Below are 16,933 nucleotides of genomic sequence, written 5' to 3' on the forward strand. Positions count from 1 at the left end.
CAACCCCAATCTTCTGAATGAATGTCTGACGCCCACTCACTAGGAAGGTGGGCATGGTAGAGAGGAAAGGACTTGGAACTTTGTTCAAGTGCCCATTCACTACTTCCCAGATATGGGAACCCCACTTTCATCATTTATAAAATGAGGACAAGAATGCATCGTCTTTTAGAGAGATGTTTCAAGGACCAATAGGAATAATGTACACAAAGCCCCCGTAACCTGATACAGCACTACTGAAAAAATCAATTACTAGCTCTAACAGAGTGGCAATTTTGGATTATTTCCTTTCCAAAGAAGCAGGCCATAGTTGGATTAATATTGCTATGAATAAGCCTTTTTCCCTGAGACTGGGAACCTTTTTAGCTAATATAGAAGCTGGCATTAGAGCTACAACTCTGTGCCCTTATTTAGAATCAGGCTTCTTTTAATCAGCTGATCATTCTCAGCATTGAGTAGTAGTATTTTTTAGCATCAACTCAGCCACTCAGTCTAATCATATTAAAGGAAATTTAAAATTTAACTGTTTTATTTTCCACTTAGCTGACAAACTTTTCTCATATTTACCTACCTAAATCTATAGGTGAAGTCTAAAGTCACTTACTAGAAGAGAGTACACCAACTACAACTATGTTAAAATAGAAATAACATGTAATTTTGACACAAGTTTATAATATTCATATTGAAAAGGTTCAATACTTGGCACTTCGATTTTAATTCTCTATGCCTTTACAATGGCCAACAAAGTCACTAATAAATCCTCAATCTCTCAATAGCTTTGTCTTTCAAAGCTCTCTTAAATAAAAGCCATAATACTGTCTTTCATATGCTCCAAAAAAATGGCAGTTAACCTTTAGAGACTTTTCAAGAAATTCTGCCAGGCCACACAACTAATAAGCATCAGAGTTTCGATATGGTCTTATAACTCCAAACATAGGGCTCTATCACCATGTCTGTGTAGGCGAGTTCTAAGTTCCCTGTTAGCCCTGAAAGTCTGATTGAAAGGGTTTTTAAAAGTCAAATGCTTAATTACTTCCACATTCCAGGAAATAAGAACTCCATTGGTGGGAAACTCTTTACAATGGCCTGAGAAGCTACCTATTCCCAGATCTACTTTACACCACAGGTATAATTAACTATGTTTTAATCAGCTATCATGGAATAATAGGGAAGACAATTATGTTCTATGATATATCTGAATTTGTTCATCACTATCACCTGCATGAAAATGGAATTTTGTTGAAATTTCAAAATTTCTTTACATGAGTGTTCATATTTCTCTTCTCCAACAGTAAAGATTATCATCTGTCAGACTTTATATACATCTTTTAAACCAATCATATTCATCTTTAAATGTGAACACTTTGAAAGAACTTAAGCCCAGCTGAAAATTAACCATGTGAGGCATTTTGCTCTTTAAGACAATCACATGAAAGCCTTGTAAGTTGGGTAGGAGATTCCTGGTAAGCCTGGAAAACCAAAGACAGCATCTAAAATAAATGTACACTGCATTTCCTGATTCATTTAGCAAATCTAGTACACGTCTATGCTTACAAAGCCTTTGTTGGTTTAGCGGCAGAGTGGAAGTGGAAAATGGTTTCACTAAGTTTTTTGGGGGAAATAATGCTTTGCACCAAGTTGGGTCTTCCATCTCAAAACAGAAGACTGGAGTCTAAATACTATAGCAACCAGATCCTCACCACTCATTCGGCCCATGTTCATGCCAGATCCAAACCGACCCATGTTTTCCATGCCGCCACCACCAAAGGGGCCCTCCATGCCTGAAATTAAAATGAAACCTTTAATCTCACTGCTAGGGAGCCATTAACACTAATTGGGGAAAACGACACTTTCATATGCTTCCAGCTGGGAACTGACCAGCACAGTGTTTGTGCCTTTGGAAACAAGTGTGTTACCTACCGTATTGGTTCTCATACCAGAGGGCATAAGGGGGCCTGCTGAACTAATGTCAGGGAAAGAGGTAGTTCCTAGACTCATGGAGGGTGCTAAGAATGAGCTAGGGAGGGAAGATAAAAGTTCACACAAATACTGGTTATATTAAGAATTTCTTACCTCCCATTTTGTTTATTCCAAATCCCATGCCTTCCATTCCCATTCCTTAAAAAGAAAAATTCAGTGCAAACAAACTATATCAAAGTAGTAAACGATGCATCTTAGTTGAACAGTAACAGTGTAACAAAAAGGAAAATGCCCTTCTCAATACCACCTCACATTTATATACAGTGCTTTTTGTTACAAAGTACTTTCACATTTAATCTTCAAAAACCCACAATTAGCCAGTTTTATAAGCAAGGAAGCTAAGGCTTCTCTGACCCCAAGACGACAACAGCTTTCTATTAACACAGCACAAAAATACAGCTCTGTCACGTGCATAATAAGGAACACATATCATCCAGCCCATTGCTCTATCTAGCCCATCCAGTTTTTGTTAGACCGTGATTCTGTCATCCAATATATTGGCTATTCCTCCTAGATTCCGTATCACTTGCACATTTGATGCCTGCTACTTAAGTCTTCACACAAAGCACTGCCAAGGTCACAAATACAGGAGTTCCTTCATCTACTGTACCATGTTGAACTGGGAAGTTGGAAGGGCACAAGAATTCTCAATTATGATGGCCCCAGACTGATACCATCAGATCAGATGTGAGATAATATACCCACCGCTGCACAAGTGATACTATTCCAATACACATGGGCTGATTATAAAATACAACTTTTCAAGTGCCTAATAAATACTAATTATTTTCAATAACAGAAAACTGAATAAGAGGCTAAGGAAATAAGAAAATGGGGAAAACCAAAAGAGTTTTAAAACTAAACCATTTCTTCATAATATTGCTAAAACCTCAATCATCAGATACCATCCAGATAACTAAACCATATCTCTTTTGAGAATCACTAAGTTTCTTTTCTCTAAACTTAAATAATAATAATAATAAAAATCTTTCAACTATTTATCAACATCTTTTTCTTTCTTCTTAAAAGCAGAGTATATTAAAACCACCTTTCCTTGATAAAATAGCTATGACCAGCAAGGCTCAAAAGCCACTGCTATTCAATAGGGCTGTTTCTTCTAACACTAACAGAAACCAGACTGCTGTTTTTCAGGTTTTGACTTTTTTCTCTTTGTGGCCAGGTACCATTTCTTGTCACAAGTTGTGTGCCTACATTTTAAGGAAGGCTTTAAAATGAAACGAAAATCAATCAAATGGCTCATGTACACATCACTGAAATGATTTGACTAAAAATACAGTAGTGTCTCTTACAACCTTGTTTGTTTTGGGAGGGTTTCCTTAGCAACAAACCTATGATAATAAGGAAATTTAGGTAATTATAGGGGTCAAGTCTTAGAATCCAAGCCTGGCTCTCTATCACTGTACAACCTAAACAAGACACTGTACATCTCTGAATCAGCTTCTTCACTAGCCATATGGAAGAAATAACTAAAACTAAATGACCAATTCCATAAGAAAAGGGTAAATTTTATCTTTTGTATTTCTGTTTGGTAGGCATAACAGTCAATCAACATTATGGTAGGTGCTTTAAAAAAATACACTGAATCAACTTGCTTACCTATTTTAGGATTGTTTTAATAAAACCAAAATACAAAATCACTTTTAAAAAGTTGTTTTCTGTAAAAATGTGAGACACATTGATTAACATATTTACATTCACTATCCTCTAGAAATCTTGCTACCTTTCAGCACAGGAAGTGGAATGGAATAAAGTGAACTGTCCTTACCTGCAGGTCCTATGTTGCCCATTCCTATGCCTTTGTTTAGATGATTAGCATCAATGGGCTGTCCTCCTGGTCCTAGCCCCATGCCAATGCCACCAAGTCCATCTGGAGGGAGGAGAGAAGTCACAAGTATAAAATGTCACATGTAAAAAGGCTCTAGGAGCAAGTTCAGTTTGTTACCTAAACAACTCTTGTCCCAAATTGTTAAGTAAAGGAGTCTTCAACACATATATTTATAGGCATATGTTGGGGAAGAGCTTCCAAAACTCTTTTTGTTCCCTTGTTCAGAACAGAATAATAATCCATTATTTATCCATAACCTACCTTTGTACTCCAACTCAGAACTGGGAGTGACTGATCTATAATTACATATTAGGAAAATGTAAAGCAATTTACTGGTGGTTCAGGCCTTTCTACCCAGACCATTCTCTTCCCCCAACTCAAACCTGGGGATAAAGTACCTAGAACGAAACTTAGAACTATACACATTGACCAGCTAATAATATTGACTGACAGTCAATGGCCACACAATACTACCTGATGTGAAGGCTAGTTACAAAGGAATGGCAATACAATTGTTTTCCTGAAGCAGTTACCTAGAAAGTTGTTTCCAAGCACAACCAGCCCAGAATATATTTACAACTTAGCAGTTACAACTTGGACTTCTATACAGCATACAACAATGGGCTAAAGGACTGTCCAATCTTGTGCTATCTTTTGCATAGTATCTTAGAATTGAAATCAAGACTAATTAATAAGGGAAAAAATTCTAGAAGGGAAAAAATATTCATGGAAAGAGCCATCCTGGAAAGTGCTCTCCACATCCAGAAAAAGAACTATGGAATCTGAATGCAGATCAAAACACACTATTTTCATTTCATTTTTCCTTTTCCATGGTTTCCCCTTTCATCCTGATTTTGCTTTCACAACATGACCAACGTGGAAATATATTTAACTTTATTATATTGTATAACCTATCAGACTGCTTTTGGCCTGGGGAGTGGGGAGAAGAGAAAAATGTGGAATTCAAATCTTAGAAAAATCAATGTTGAAAAACTATCTTTTCATGTAATTGGGGAAAAAATAAAATACTATTAAATTAGGAGGGGGGAGAGAAAGAGAAGATCCATCCTGCAAAGCCAATCTGGTTGCCAGCAGCCTAGCTGCTTCTATTATTCTTAACCAAGAAGCACAAAGAGTTGATCTCTATGGTTTCATGGTCCCAAATCACACAGGGCTCTAGACTCAAGTCAACACCTGGAAATGGACTTGGGGAAAGCAAATAAACAGCCAATGAAAACAGGAGAGTACAAGATTAATGAGTTCCCTGGGACCAATATCCTATTACCAAATTAAACATCATATTCTACACCAGCTGAGGGTGAAAATTAGTCAGCTTCTATATTAACAAATGGTTTCCAAAGGAAGCTTACAGTTATTTCTTATAACTTTGAAACTCGAGTTAAGCATTTCATGATAGAAGGATAACTAAATGGTTTACAAAACACCTTTCTCACTATAAACCCAATGAGTTAAGTAGCTGAAGTATCATTATCCCTATTATGCAGATGAGGAAATTAAGGTTCTAAAAGAATAAGTGACTGGCTTACAATCATCCGCATCCGGCAGGATTCAAATCTACGTTTCCTAAGTCCAAATTCAACACTGGTCATGCCACCATACCACCTTCCAAAACCAATAATGATAAACTTTAAAGGTGTGAAAATACATGGCATGAAGGAGGATTTGGGAGTAGGGGCAAAGGCCAGTCTAATTCAATTCAACTAATTTATTGAATTCCTCAGAAAAGCAAAAACAAAACAAAACAAGACAAACAAAAAACCAAAACCCAAACAAACAACAAACAAAAAAACCATTAAACAGAATTGCAGAACATCTTGGGGGAAAAAACAATAACAAACCTACGATTCCTCTTAGAAGATAACTTTACCTCCTATTTTGAGGAGATTGAAGACATTAGGACAAGCTTCCCTCCTCTAGCCCATTTTCTACTGGACCACTGTTTCAAGAGTTTCTAGGTTCAGACAGAATAATCAAAGTCATCTATAGCCATATTAAAAAAAAATGCTGGGGCAGCTAGGTGGTACAGTGGATAGAGCACTGGCCCTGGAGTCAGGAGGACCTGAGTTCAAATCCAGCCTCAAACACTTAACACTTACTAGCTGTGTGACCCTGGGCAAGTCACTTAACCCCAATTGCCTCACCAAAAAAATTAAATAAAATTTTAAAATGCTCTAGCTCACTACTGATTAGAAAGATGCAAGTCAAAATAATTCTGGGGCACTACCTCATACCTACTGGATAACAGACCAGCAGAAGAAAATGACAAGTGCTGTAGAGGATACAGGGAAAATGAGACATTAAAGCACTGTTGGTGGAGCAGTAAACTGATTCAACCATTCTATAGAGCAATTTTTGGAACTATGGCCAAAGGGCTACTAAACCATGCATACTCTTTGACCTAGCAATACCACTACTAAGTCAGTATCCAGAGACAAAAAAACATAAAAAAGTTAAAGGACCTATATGTACAAAAAAATCATAGCAGCTCTTTTCTGGTGGAAAAGAATTAGAAATCAAAGGGATGCCCATCAATTGGGGAATGGCTGAATAAAATGTGGTATGCAATTATGATGGAACACTATGTGCTATAAGAAACGATAAGCAGGATGTTCTCAGAAAAACCTGGAAAGACTTACCCGAGCTGATGCAAAGTGAAATGAATGCACTATGTACAAAGTAACAGCAATACATAAATCATCTGTGAATGACTTGGCTATTCTCAGCAAGATCTAAGAAAACTGTGAAGGACTTTTGAATAAAAGAAAAAAAAATGAAAGAAAGTGAAAAATCGCCTGCTTCAGTCTGTGTTCCATCAATATCAGTTCTTTCTTTGGAGGTGGATAGTTTCACAGATAGTCCTTTGGGATTGTCTTGGATCATCGTATTGTAGAGGATAGTTGTCACTGACAGTTCTTCATCAAACAATAATTGCTGTCTGTGCACAATGCTCTCTTGGTTCTGCTGTATTCACTAGACATCAGTTCATAGGAGTCTTTCCAGGCCTTTCTGAAACCATCCTGCTTGTCGTTTCTTACTGTATAATAATATTCCATCACCAGCATATACCAAAGACTGTTTAACCATTCCCCAATTGAAAGGCATTCCTTTGCTTTCCAATTCTTAGCCACCACAAAAAAAGCTGCTATAAACATTTTTTTGAACAAATAGGTCTTTTTTTCTTTTGGGGTATGTCTTTGGGATATAAACCTAGCAGTAATGGTATTGCTGTGTCAAAGAGTATGCACAATTCTATAGCTCCTTGGACATAGTTCCAAATTGCTCCCCAGAATGGTTAGATCTTTTCAAAACTCCAGCAACAGTGGATTAGCATCCTAGCTTTCCCACATCCCCTCCAACATTTGCCACTCTGATAGACGTGAGATGATACCTCAGAGTTATTTTAATTTGCATTTCTCTGATCTAGAGCATTTTTTCATCATTATGGATTTCTTTGTCTGAAAACTGCCTGTTCAAATCCTTTGACCAGTTATCAATTGGGAAATGACTCGTATTTTTATAAATCTGACTCCATTCTCAATAAAGTATAATTTAAAAAAATTTATTTAATTTTTGTTTTGTGTGGGCAATGGGGATTAAGTGACTTGCCCAAGGTCACACAGCTAGTGTCAAGTGGCTGAGTCCAGATTAGGAACTCAGGTCCTCCTGAATCCAGGGCCAGTGCTCTATATCCATTGCGCCACCTAGCTATCCCCTAAAGTATAATTTTTTAAACTTTATTTTTCTTGAATTATTTTTTGTCTGTTTTCCTTCACAACCTGACTAATATGGAAATGTTTTGCATGACTACACATATGTAACTTATATTGGGAAAAAAAGTTTCTAGGGACCAGTCAACAGAAGTTCTCAACAATATTCCTGACAATAATCTATCCAATGCAGACTCTGATATCTTCTCTGCTACTCTTATAATAATGATAAAAATAGCATTTACATAACTATGGTTTGCACAGTCCTTTGCAAAAAATTATCTCATTTGATCCCCTTACAATCACCCTGTGAGGGAGGTGCTTTTATTCTCATTTTACAGATGCAGAAACTGAAACTTGTCCAAGGTCACACAGCTAGTTGTTGAAGCCAGATTTCAACTCAGGTTTTTGAGACTCAAGGCCCAGAGTTCTATTCACTTCCTGACATTATAAAACTAAGACCAGAGACAGCGTATTATTTATGGATATTCACAGCTACATGAGTAGAGTGGTCAAGTAACTTCAAGCAATATCCAAGCTTTAGTTTCCTTACCTGTAAAATGGGGAATACCCACAACCACACACCTGGTTATTGCATGAAAAGCACTTGACAAATCCTTTCAGCATTTTAATAGAAAAAGTTGTTACAAGTTTCTGAATTTACTCCTTATTTCATACTCTGAAAACCAGTCTAAGACAAAAAGTATCTGGTAAATATAGGTGTGCCTACACAAAATTATCTATCACATGAATGGACGTTTCTACTTGCAAAGATTCAAAATAAATAAGAGCCATGGAACTAAGTGATACTTACGAGGGAGTTGCTGGGGGCGCTCAGGAGGGAAAAAGTCACCCTTTGGCAAGGCCCTCTCATCCTGAATGGGAAAAAACGAAATACTTAATCTCCTCGTCAAGAGAAGAGAACCAAGCATCAGTCTGATCAAAACTAATGACTTTATACCAGTTATGGGAATGCAACCAATATGAATACAATGTTACTCTGAAACCAGGTTTTTGGAATTTCAGCAGCATAGGAAGTCAACTGCTAATTGGAGAATTATCTTGAATTCTGACTTCCTCCTGTAGCAAACCTTTAAAAGCCTGAATACTTCAGAAGCCTTTTAGGCTTCCACATAAGCAGGTCAATTTTCTGTCCAGAAACTTTTCTTGACAAAGCCTCATTACAGGTCTGTTACTTTCTTAATGGACGCCTTCCTGAAAGTTATCCTCCCCAAGGTACCAAGAAAGTAAGGGTTACAGAACTCAGTCCAGCCCTTCGTCCTTCATTTGTTTCTTCAAAGGCAATATACATGTGATCATATCAAAGGTCCCTAAACCTTTTCCAGAACTGAGCAACCGTAAACCCTCATGGCAATTTATAAAGTCCTAAATCTAAAGGACATCTCTCTGGAGAAAAGTGGCAAAAAGAAAGACAATAGTATGTCTCTTCCTACCTCCCCCAAAAGGGGAGCAGCACCACTATGACCAGGTCTTGACTGAGAGCCCTTGGAGCGAGGGCATTAAGACAGTACAATTTAGAAGGAGCACAAAGTGCCTGCCAGATGCAACTATGGGATATTTATGAGCCCGATTCACTATATATTGGGGAACACTGTGTATTTGTTAGACAGCCAACCCTCATTTATCCACGCCAATGGTAGGGACTCAAATGACTGCGGATGATAAAACATTTTTGTCTCCAAAGAATTTTATTTTTAGCTTAGGCAAATATAACTTGAACTTGTGCCCCTTGAGTAAATGTACCCCAAATGAGAGCGGGGGAGGAGTCCAGAAATGCTATGTAGAGGGTGGAAACCAAAGATTATCTATTTAAACCATGTACTATTTTGCATATGTCATAAAGTTAATAATCATTACATATTGGGGGCGGCTAGATAGCACAGTGGATAAAGCACCGGCCCTGGATTCAGGAGTACCTGAGTTCAAATCCGGACTCAGACACTTGACACTTACTAGCTGTGTGATCCTGGGCAAGTCACTTAACCCCCATTGCCCCGTCAAAAAAAAAAAATCATTACATATTGTTAGAAGGGACTAAGGGGACAAGTTTCAATAAGAAACAGGTTTAACTATCTTTCAAACTAAATGACCAACTGTTTTCCCCTCCTGTATGAATATGTCTCCAATATAACAATTACTAGTGCTTTATTTTAAAAGGTCAACCATAGTAACTTGATCACTAATCTAGTCTCTTATTCATCTAAACTGTCTTAATAGATGGCACTTTTGACAACTAACAATAAAATGAACATTTATGATAAAGATCACAAAGCATAATTGGAAATTAAGATTTAATCATGTTTGATATATTAGTGTTTTAGACTTTATTGTAATCTAATAAATCAGTAATTCTTGTATGTATACAGTAAATGCCTTTGTAGCACCCCATTCCCTACCCACAACAAATAACAGAAAAATTTTTACCAATGCACGGCAAATCTGTTCACGCTGCCATAGATGGTTTTAAGAACAACAGGTTTTTTAAAATAACATCAATATCACAAGCTCAAAAGGTTCTTAGCATGCATTAAAACCTTTAGCTACTTCTTTATATTGTCCCATTATCTAAATTACTGGATTAAACAAGTAATATAATCAGTAAGAGCTGTATAGATGTTGATTGTCAATGGTTCAATGGCAAGAGGTTTCCAGCTGAATACCCCAGGTACATTTTGACATTTTAATCTACAACATGGAGGGATAAAAGCATAAATTGTATTTGAATCAAATTTGTAGCTAAAACAAATCTGCAAGAGATAATTAACACACTAGTTAACAGTCAGGATCCAAAAGGATCTTGATAGGCCTGAGTACTGGGCAGAATCAAAATGGTAATAAGAATAAATTTAAAAGTTTTGCACTTGGATACAAATTAGCACCACCCCACAAATTTAAGTTGGGAGAGGAAAGGATAGATAGCTGTTCTCAAAAGGATCTAGGGGTTTTAGTGGACTGAAAGCTAATGTAAATCTCAGTCTGAATTAAGAAGTGACTTAAGCTTCCAGGAAGAGGGAGGAGTGAGTTCCACTGTACTTTGTCACCATTAAGACTTTTTTTTTTCTACTGGAGTATTATTGTTTAATTCTGGACACTAGAATGGTGAAGAGCCTTGAGTTCATGTCATAGGAGAATCAGTTGAAGGAAAATGGCATATTTAGCTGAGAGAGGAGAAAACTTAAGGAAGTCACGATAAAGTCTCTCACGCGGATTACTTATTCTATTTGGCCCCAGAAGGCAAAACTAGGACTACTAAGGGGGTACAATGCAGACAATCAGGATACAGGCTTGTCATTGCCCGCCCCTCCCTCAAATTCCTAATAAGAGGTATCCAAAAGTGAAACAGGTTACTAAGAGGTACCAAGTTTCCTCTCCTTGGAGGCCTTTATGTTAAAGTTAATAACTATTCACCAGGTATATCATAGAAATATTTCTTTCATGTGTGAAGCCTTCTACCTCTCAAATTTCACAATTCTGCAATTCTAAAAAAGTACATATAATATAGAAACCCTCATGTCAAACTTACCATCTTCACATGCATTGGTCTGTCGAATAGCAGCTGGCCATTGAACATTGCTGATATATTTCATTAAGGCCATCTATTTGCTGTTTTCAAATCAGAGATCTGAAACCCATGTGATTTATTTTCAAATATGTCCAAGCTAATTGTAAGCTCCATCATCACATTGTTTCCATACATACAACTTTTTGGCCTTCTTCACCAAACGAACCTTTTCCCTAACCATGGTACAGCGACTACGAGAATCATGGATCTTTTAGGTAAACCCAGGACTAGTAGGTCCATATACAAAAATGTGAGCTTTTTGGAAAGAAATACACTCCAATGATTATACTGTGGTACAACTCAATATAAATAAGCAAGTTCAGTATTGGTGTTTAGTTGTTTTTTTTAAAAACCATTTGTAAAATAAATGCCCATCAAGCACAGTTTAAGGAACATGCATCTATTTAATCTGCCATGGATCTTATAATGTGCAATAATAATCAGGATCACAATTAACATCTGTAGAGTGATTTCAAGTTTCATTTTACTCTTATGTTAACACCCTCCTCCTCTTAGTACAATTTTTATCCCCATTTTACTAATGAGGAAGCAGGGCTGGAGTAGCCATGGGATTAGCCACAGTCACACAACTAGGAAAGAAAGTGGCAGAAGCAGGTTGATTCTCTCTTCAACTAAACCTAGCCCTTTTTTACTACTCTGTGTAAAATCACGGATGGTTTTTTTTTTTGGGGGGGAAAACTGCCAGTCCAAGGGACTGCACCGACAACAAAACAACGGGGGTATTTTAGTCTCTTTTTGTGTTCTCAACTTGTCCATAAAGGTGAAAGAACACAGGCAGGGAGCACCAGACTTTTTGGATATGTCGGCATCATTCTCTGGGAAGAGGTGCAATACATTCATGCAAGCAATAAAATTAAAACTAGGTGAAAGTGTTCAATAAAAACATGAAGAAAACATTGAGAGAAAAGAACACAACAAAACTCAGTCTTTTACCTATTAACCTTCCTCAGCCTATTTCATACCAAAGTACCTTTCAAACTGCACAGTGATACATTTACTCTTTTCAAACAGTTATCTCTTATGTCAGAAGTAAAATATGATATAACTGTCCCCCAAATCAAACCTGCTTTAATCACTAGGATGGTACTGATACAGATTCAAAAGGATACATATAGCCTGAACTGCTTCAATTGACTGTTCAAAAGTAACAGTGCCGATTCCACGACTTTTCCCGTCTTTATCTTCAAGAATGTCTGCTCTAACCACTACGCCAGCCATACAGAACACTTCCTTCAGTTTCTTCCAGCCAACTTTATAATCCAGCTGAAAAGGAAAGGACTCTGTACATCATGGAACATTTACAAGAAGTTTTTACTGCATAAATAGGATACGACACTTCTTGGGAGCATGCGTTAGGGAAAAAAGACAGGGTAAGAAGACTAAACCAACTGCAATGTAACTTTTAAAAGGTGAAGATGCCTCACGGAATGCACTTCAACATATTCTATTATTTTTGGAGGTAGTTGCCTTGTACTCCCTATTGTTATAAAATGCATTTTCTGAATTTCAGATGAAATGATTTACAAGTTAAATGTGGGCCTCATCCACCTTTTCTCCTTTTTGGCCATTTGTTATTAACTGATTTTAAGTTTTCAATATTATAAATGCTTGTCCTGCATCCAAATTATAAAAAAATTACACTTAAGAATACAGAACCTCTGCACCTCCCATTTCAAAATACATTCTTTGTTTAGTTAAATATTTCCCAATTATATTCATTTTTTGTTTTTTTGTGGGGCAATGAGGGTTAAGTGACTTGCCCAGGGTCACACAGCTAGTAAGTGACCAGTGTCTGAGGTCAAATTTGAACTCAGGTCCTTCTGACTCCAGGGCCAGTGCTATATTCACTGTGCCATCTAGCTGCCCCCTTCCTATATTTTCAAAACTGAGTTCAAAATCCTCTCCCCCTCCAGTCTCTCAAGAAGGCAAGGAACACACATTATAGATGTAAAGTCATGCAAAACATATTTCCATATTAGCTATGGGCATCTCCTACTTTTTTTCCCCCCCTTTTCTGGGGCAATGGGGGTTAAGTGACTTGCCCAAGGTCACACAGCTAGTAAGTCAATTGTCTAAGGCCGGATTTGAACTCAGGAACTCCTGACTCCAGGGCTGGTGCTTTATCCACTGCGCCACCTAGCCGCCCCCCTGGGCATCTCCTACTTTTAAAAAATTGCTGGGGGGGGGCCCCCCCCCTTGGGCAGCTGGGTGGCACAGTGGATAAAGTTTAGGCGAAAATTCTAGATATATTGTCTAAAATATCTAATGAGTGGTCACCAATAAATTATAAGCTTTAGCAAGAGTTAGGCTTTTAAGCATTTATTAAGGAGAATAAGAATTTGATAAAGAGAGAGAGAGAAAGGCCTACATTCATCTATCTATTAAAGGGAGAGTGCATTCCTAGCTCTGCTCTCTGCCTATTTCATACCAAAGTCCACAGGAGAGAGTCAGAGTGCCAGGCTCCCCCTTCTTCCTCCCACATGGTCTCATGGCAGAGCTTTTCTACAGTAAGTCTCCAGCAGGTGGCGTCATTCCAATTGTTACAATAAAGCATTGGCCCTGGATTCAGGAGGACCTGAGTTCAAATCTGACCTCAAACACTTGACCCTGGGCAAGTCACTTAACCCTCATTGCCCCACAAAAAAAGAAAGGGGGGGGGCGCCTGATTGCTATTAGGTCCTGTGTGTGACCCATGTAAGAGCCAAACAAAAAAGATTATCAATATTACCCTAAAAGGTAGCACCAATGCACTAATATTAACAGGTAAGCCATAGCCTTAAAATTAAGTTTTGTTTGCTCAAAACTTCCTTTTTCAGTTTCTAAATATGTTTGTAACTTGAAACACAGAAACTATTGCCTTAGGAAGGCTGTTAGGTTTCCACAGTAGCCACAAATGCTTATTTAGTCTAAAGGAGAATTAAATACATGCAACATTTTAGAAGTACATTCTGATTTCCAATTTAGGACTAGTTCCCAATCTCCAGGTTCTGTCAGTTGCTTCTGGACCTGGAATTAAGGATCTATAGGTGGAGTCCAAGAACACACCCCAAGTCCTCAGCATCCCTCCTTCCCCATAGCCATTTTTGGGGGGGAAGGAGAGGGGGGAGAGAAAGAGACATGAAAAAGAAATACTCGGGGTGTTGTCCATGTGTTTGTTAGTATGTTGACATGGAGTGGGAAATGAGTTTATTTTCCTGGCCAGTTGCTTCTAAACAACTTCTCATCATGGAAAACTAGTATACAACCCCACTAAAATGTCATTTTGTTTTAATAATTAAAAAAATTAAAAAATAAAATCTGCTGGTAACAAAGAAGAAAAAGGAATAAAAAGATAACTTCATTCATGGTTTCCTCTCTGTATACTCCTTTTGACTTTTCAAGTGAAGACAAAAGCCTAAAACAGACATCTACATTAAAGGCTTAGCTGCCCTGGTAGAAAAGAGGCAATATATTAGGAATTAGGGAGCTGGTAATAGGCACAAGGCTTATCTTCTCTCCTAAGATCAAAAAGTCTAAAGCCCTTCCTGCAAATTCTATTTCTGCTCCATAAAGGTCAGAAGCAGGGTGGGGGTTAGGAACTTGTCAGGGCCCAAGCAGCTCAATAGAAAGGTAAGTGGGCATGGAGAAGAGTTACATGGCCACTGGTAACTTTTATTTAAAGTCACGTTCAAGTCTCCACTCAGTCTAATCCCTTCATTTTACAGATGAAGTGACTTGCCCAAGTCACAGACAGAGGGATGGCAGAGTTGACATGCAAACCCAAGCAGTGGGACTCCCAAGTTCACCATTCTTTCTACTGTACCATGTCTAAAGATCATGTCCTCCTTGTGTTTTCCCAGTAACAGTGAGCCTCCTTCAAGTTCCCCTGTATACTAGTTTTTCCTCTCCAAGCTTCCCATCTAATCAGAGAATTTCAATTACCTTGATACAAACAAGTCCCTTCAGTAAAAGACCTCAATTATCCCCAACTGTAGGTTTGAGAGAATGATTTGAAATATTTTCAATTTAATGAAGAACTGTAGATTTCCTAAGAAAGCTAGGAGTAGGTAGAAGATGAACAGGAAAGAAGGCTTCATGGTTCTATGGGCATCATTTACCCCAGAGTTGGTAAATCATTCAGTCCAGTATCAACAAAGCAGAGACCATGAAAGCCAAGGACATAAAACAACCCTTGGTTGTTCTTATGTCTTCTTCTTGGCCCCAGCCCTCTTCCCTTGTGGCATTGAGGATAGAGAATGAAATGCAAGGCACTTTGGAATATTCTGAGAAGCAGTACTATTCTTTATAGACTTCACTGATCCCAAAAGAAATTGTGTATTAAAAAAAAAAAAAACAAACCCAAAGGCCACGACATCCTTCTTTCTAAATTTCATTCTATTAATCTACAATACTTCTGGCTATCTCTGTTCTGTCCAGAATTGATACTATAAGTAACATCAGTAACAAGAATAAAAATTTAACATGAAGGTGTTCGATCTTTCTCAATCCTGCATATTTTCCTTTTCCCCAGTTCTTTAGTACTTGAATACCTTTTTCTATGAACTGTGACATATTAATAATTCAAAAGATCCAAAATTTGCATTTTAAAATACTATGGTTTTACTTACATTTGCTACAAAGACTGTGCTTCCAAGTCTTCCGGCCTGTAATGCATGGATAATCTCATTTGGGATGTTAGGATTATTTAGGATACTGGGTGGGATATTAATCATTCCTGGGCCACCTGGTCCCATACCCATCCCACCAGTTGTAGCCATCACCTTTTGCATTGCTCTCCTGGCATGTTCGCCATCGGGATCCTAAAACAAGCAAAATTATATTAAGGGGTTGTATTACAATATTTCATATTTCCTAATACTTCAGACATGAAATATAAATCATTAACAAATAATTAAGGACCTTAAAAAACCAAAGTACACTAGCCACAGCTTTCTACCATAAAGAGTACAACCCTCCAGGACCGAAATGTGAAACTGACCAAGTATGTACACACTCTGTATTCAGTGGCTTTCAATTAATTCTGGTTAAGAATGAGAGAACTATAGTGTAGAATTGAAAAAACAATCCACCCCGTTTAACTAAAACTTGAATGTAATGTTCTTGTGGGCACCCACCCTTCCTTTGTACTCACAGAAGCTAGTAGTGGCCACTAGAAGAAATGCAATAAAAATCTGCTATAGTCACCTCACTGCTGCCAAATTCTTAAACGATGAGAATCAGGGTTAGGTCAGTGCTTGCTGTACACATAAATGCTCAAAAGAAAATTCTACAATCCCCCTGTAACTGCTTAAGTGGCAGCCACTGGCATTCTTCACTTTTGCCCGCCCCCGAATTGTGAGCAACTACACTTATAGGAACAAAACTTGAAGGCCGAGTATAAAATGTACATAAAAATTTATACAAGTTCATTTGAGACAGGCAGCATAGTGCATTGAGCAGAAAGCTGGCTTTAAATCCAGGTCTTGTTAGTGCCAAGACCTACCTCTGATACAGAACAGCTGTATGACCACTTATTTCTCAGTGCTTGCTCTCTACAAATTCTCTAAGATGCAGAGAAGATGCTGACATGCACTGGGCTAGTTTCCTAAAGAGGAAACCCCACATACTCATGCAATCACAGATCTGATACTTATCCGCTATCATCTAAAACTAGTGCTATAGATTCTAGCTTCTTAAATTATGGATTGAGACCCCATATGGGGCTGCATAACTGAATGTGGGGATCACAAAAATTTAGCAACAGTAAAAGGTTATGTATACCCATTTCATATACCTATA

The 16,933-nt window shown here is 37.8% G+C and overlaps 1 protein-coding gene across 6 annotated transcripts in view; it reads right to left on the reverse strand.

Moving 5' to 3' along the window:
• The window catches only part of HNRNPM (heterogeneous nuclear ribonucleoprotein M), a 42,342-nt gene that overhangs the window by 6,602 nt on the left and 18,807 nt on the right, over positions 1-16,933 (reverse strand). For 4 of the 6 annotated variants that reach the window (XM_043980473.1, XM_043980488.1, XM_043980491.1 and 1 more), the window contains 7 exons: positions 15,763-15,954; positions 12,265-12,418; positions 11,096-11,145; positions 8,366-8,426; positions 3,764-3,865; positions 2,071-2,115; positions 1,698-1,778 (listed from right to left, as the gene is read on the reverse strand). In XM_043980473.1, coding sequence (XP_043836408.1) covers positions 1,698-1,778; positions 2,071-2,115; positions 3,764-3,865; positions 8,366-8,426; positions 11,096-11,145; positions 12,265-12,418; positions 15,763-15,954 — 685 coding nt within the window. The remainder of the gene's footprint in view (positions 1-1,697; positions 1,779-2,070; positions 2,116-3,763; positions 3,866-8,365; positions 8,427-11,095; positions 11,146-12,264; positions 12,419-15,762; positions 15,955-16,933) is intronic. The other 2 variants (XM_043980483.1, XM_043980478.1) reach the window with 2 other exon arrangements.

This window comes from Dromiciops gliroides, chromosome 1 (assembly GCF_019393635.1).
Source record: "Dromiciops gliroides isolate mDroGli1 chromosome 1, mDroGli1.pri, whole genome shotgun sequence".
NCBI lineage: Eukaryota > Metazoa > Chordata > Mammalia > Microbiotheria > Microbiotheriidae > Dromiciops > Dromiciops gliroides.